A 3,503-nucleotide genomic window follows, 5' to 3' on the forward strand; every position below is an offset into this window, starting at 1 on the left:
AAAAGAAAGAAAGAAAGAGAAAGAAAGAAAGAAAGAAAAAGAAAGGAAGGAAGAAAGAAAAAGAAAGAGGGAGAAAGGAAGAGGCCTAAATGTCTTCAAAGCATTAGGAGGAGGGCCTAAGGTGCTCAAGGGAAGTGGGTCGGTGTGAGGCTAGCAGAAAGGCGGGTTGCTGGGGACAGGGCAGGACGTCCCTGGGCAGCCGCGCGGCGCCTGGCTCATAGTAGGTGCTTATTCAAACGCGCTGAACGAATGAATGAGAGGCGCGGCCGGCATTAGCGCGGCCCCACTGCCGGCCCGCCGCGCTGGCGGGCAAGGTCCAAGGAGAAGTGCGAGGCGCAGAGCAGAGGGCGCCCAAGGCCCTGCGTCCCCGTCGCGCGCGAGCTCCCGCGGCCGGTTCCGACCACGGCCTGGCGCGGGGGCGACGGGCCCGCAGGAGGCAGGCCCCCGGGCGCAGGCCGGCCTTCCCCTCTCCCCTCTCCCCGCCGTCCGGCAGCCTCGGAGGCCGCACACGGCCCAGGCCGGCCCCGGGCGCCAGGTGCGCGGCGGCCGGGGCAAGGTGACCGCAGGCTCGAGCCCGGCGCCCACCTTCTGAGCGGCGCGCACGTTGTCCTCGCCGAACAGGCTGCTGACGCTCTGCGAGAAGGTGTTGACCGCGCGGCGGTAGGTGTTCTTCTCGTTGCCGCCGCGGCCCCGCGCCCCCTGCGCGCCCGGGGCCAGCAGCCCGAGCAGCAGCAGCAGCAGCAGCAGCAGGAGCCCAGCCCGGGCCCGGGGCCCGCCCGAGGCGCGCGCGCCCATCCTGGGGCCGGCTGGATGTGGGGTCGGGAGCGGGGCTGAGGGCCGCACCGGGGACGCCGCGGCTCGGGCGGGGGGACCGCGTTGGCGCGCTGGTGGGGCCGCCCGCCGCGCCTCTGTCAGCAGCCGCCGCCGCTGTCGCAGCGCCACCTGCCCCGCCCCGCGCGCCGAGCCGCGACGGCCCAGCCCACGCCTCGCCCCGCCCCCCGGACGCGGGTCCGGGCCGTCTACCCGCCAACGTCTCCGCGAGGGGCGGCGGAGGCCGGAGGCTGCTCGGTCTCCCCGCCCCCGCTGAGTGGGGGGTGGGGGGGTAACCTTTTATTTAAAAAATACCAATTTTAATGTTTAACTTTTCGGTAAAAAGCGGCCGGTGCAGGTAAAACTTGGCAACGGCCTCAGCGAGGATCCTGACCGCCATTGATTGGAGAACCAGATACAAACATGTCACTGAGTTGATAACGATCCCCAATCCTCGGCCACCGTTGGCGATGGCAAGGGCTCCGGCTCACCCATTCATCCATTCTGAAATTTTTGAAAGGGGAAGCAGCGAGCGGATATCCCTCCTGCCCCTCCTGAACGAGCTGTAATTCAGCGTCACAAAACAGGCGAGGAGGGGAAGTTTTCGGAAGATTAAGTCCAGCTGGTTCAAAAGGAGGGCGCGAGAGTGTTAGAAAATCACGTCACACCCCGTTAGTGAAATGATGGATGCAGCAGGAGGCTGAAACCCAGAAGGGGACTGACTGGTCGCGGCAGAACTTGAAAATGGAGAGGCCACGCCGTCTTGACCTGGGCGCGCCCGGCCCTAGTAGCAGGAAGTCACCTGGCCCCACTTAGGATGGATTCTTGCCAAAACACTTTGAACCCTCACCGGATCTGACCTCTCCATCTAACCCACAGTTTGCAGGAAATATGGGGGTTGGAGGAGAAAATGAGAAGCCTTGAGTGAAATCCAGAATGTGGAGCATTCTACGGGGCAAACGACCCAGTTTCTTCAATAAGTAAATGGTATAAAAGTGTAGGAGGGTGACTGATTTTAAAAGACTGAAGGGCCATCACTAACCAAATGCGGCAGAAGGGCCTGAAACAAACTGTGTCCAACCACACATTATTTTTGAGACAGTCAGGAAAATAAAACTTAACCTTTGCCAAGCCGAAGAGTGAAACATTGTATCTTATTTTTGAACTTACCTTTCTCTGGATTCCTGGTGACATTTTTGCATATTAATTGGCCACATTAAGTTCTTATTTTTTTATTATTTTTTATTTTATTTTTAATAAACATATAATATGTTTTTATCCCTAAGTTCTTATTTTTTAGGAAAACTTTTTTCCTGAGGTATAGCGTACAAACAGAAAAACACCCAAATCATAAGGTGATTTTTTATGAATTTAAACAACACACGAAGGTAACCAGCACCCAGACTATTACCAGCTTCCCAGGAAAGCTCCCTTTGTCCTCTGCCACTCACTATTTCCCCTCCAAAATTTAGGGAATTTATTTTGCCTGTTTTTGAACTTGATGTATATGGGATCACAGAGTATGCTTTTCTGTGATTGGTCTCCTTTTTCAACATATTTATGAGAGCTATGTTGTTGGGTATAGGTCTCTTTCATTATATCTTCTGGAGATAATCCTTTGGTATTTAATATTTTAGAAAATACAGTAGAATGTATTATTACCTACTTAGCTTTAAAATGGACACGCTTTTTATTTACTTAGAGATATTTAAGGGAAAACTGCAGACCACTATCATTCTAAGCTATCAAACCCACAAAACCAGAGGTTTGCTATGTTAATTATTCTTTTCCCCCCAAAATCCATTTAAATTAATATATAACTTTATAAATATGTTCACACATACACTACCTACGTCCCCTCATGCACCACCTGCGTATGTGCATGTCTGTCATTTTGTTTTTGCTTTTCTTTTGGGGGGGCAGGAGGGAAGCTTATGCAATCACACTCTCCGTTCATTCATTCATTCATTCCTACATTCAATAACTTACTGCTTATCTACTCTGCAGCCAGATCTCCTTCTAGGTTCCTTTTAAAATTCCAAAATAAACCCTAGTGCCTCCCTCCCCCCATAATATATTTTAAATGTCTGCCCTTAACAAATGAACGATTTTAACAGAAAAAAAAAAAGCCGATATAATTGTTCTATATGCAAGATAATTACAGGATCCAGAAAATACATTATTTCTGAGTGCGCTGCAGATAATGTGATGGGGTAATGAGAGTTTAAAGCCGCCTAATGGATGCTTTCTTCTCTTAGTGCTTCTGCCCTGTAATGGAAACATTTGTGCCTTTTCACTACACAACTAATTACGTCTCTTACAGGAATATCAGAAAGTGCAGATGAGCAAAAACAAAAGGGAAGAAGTTTGCAGTGGGGGGGGGTTATATTTTAAAAGGCGACTAAACAGTCCCAATCCCAAATTAGTATTAGCAAATAACAGATTTAGAGACTCAGCCGCATCAGGCGCGAAGTACTCAGGGCTTAAACTCAAGTCTCTAAGGCGACCTCAGGCTTCGCTCCCGCTTCTAAATTGGCCCCGCCCGCCTTTCCACAGGCCCCGCCCCTAGACCCGCCCCCCAGGCTCCGGTTATCCTCAGCTCTCGCGAGAACGCAGCCCGGAAGTCTCGTGGCCTGATCCTGGAGTTTGGAGCCCACGTGGGCTGGGCTTCGGGGTTGTTTCTGTCCCCCCCC

General features: G+C 52.2%; 1 protein-coding gene across 1 annotated transcript in view; it reads right to left on the reverse strand.

Moving 5' to 3' along the window:
• LOC111156439 (BRI3 binding protein) overlaps window positions 1–877 on the reverse strand; it is a 26,569-nt gene extending 25,692 nt beyond the window's left edge. The window contains exon 1 of the mRNA XM_022517348.1: window positions 586–877. Within this exon, the coding sequence (XP_022373056.1) occupies window positions 586–795 (210 nt within the window). The 5' untranslated portion in view covers window positions 796–877. The remainder of the gene's footprint in view (window positions 1–585) is intronic.
• Window positions 878–3,503: the final 2,626 nt, after the last annotated feature.

Source organism: Enhydra lutris, unplaced genomic scaffold, assembly GCF_002288905.1.
Source record: "Enhydra lutris kenyoni isolate GAN:26980312 unplaced genomic scaffold, ASM228890v2 scaffoldscaffold46, whole genome shotgun sequence".
NCBI classification, from domain to species: Eukaryota; Metazoa; Chordata; class Mammalia; order Carnivora; family Mustelidae; genus Enhydra; species Enhydra lutris.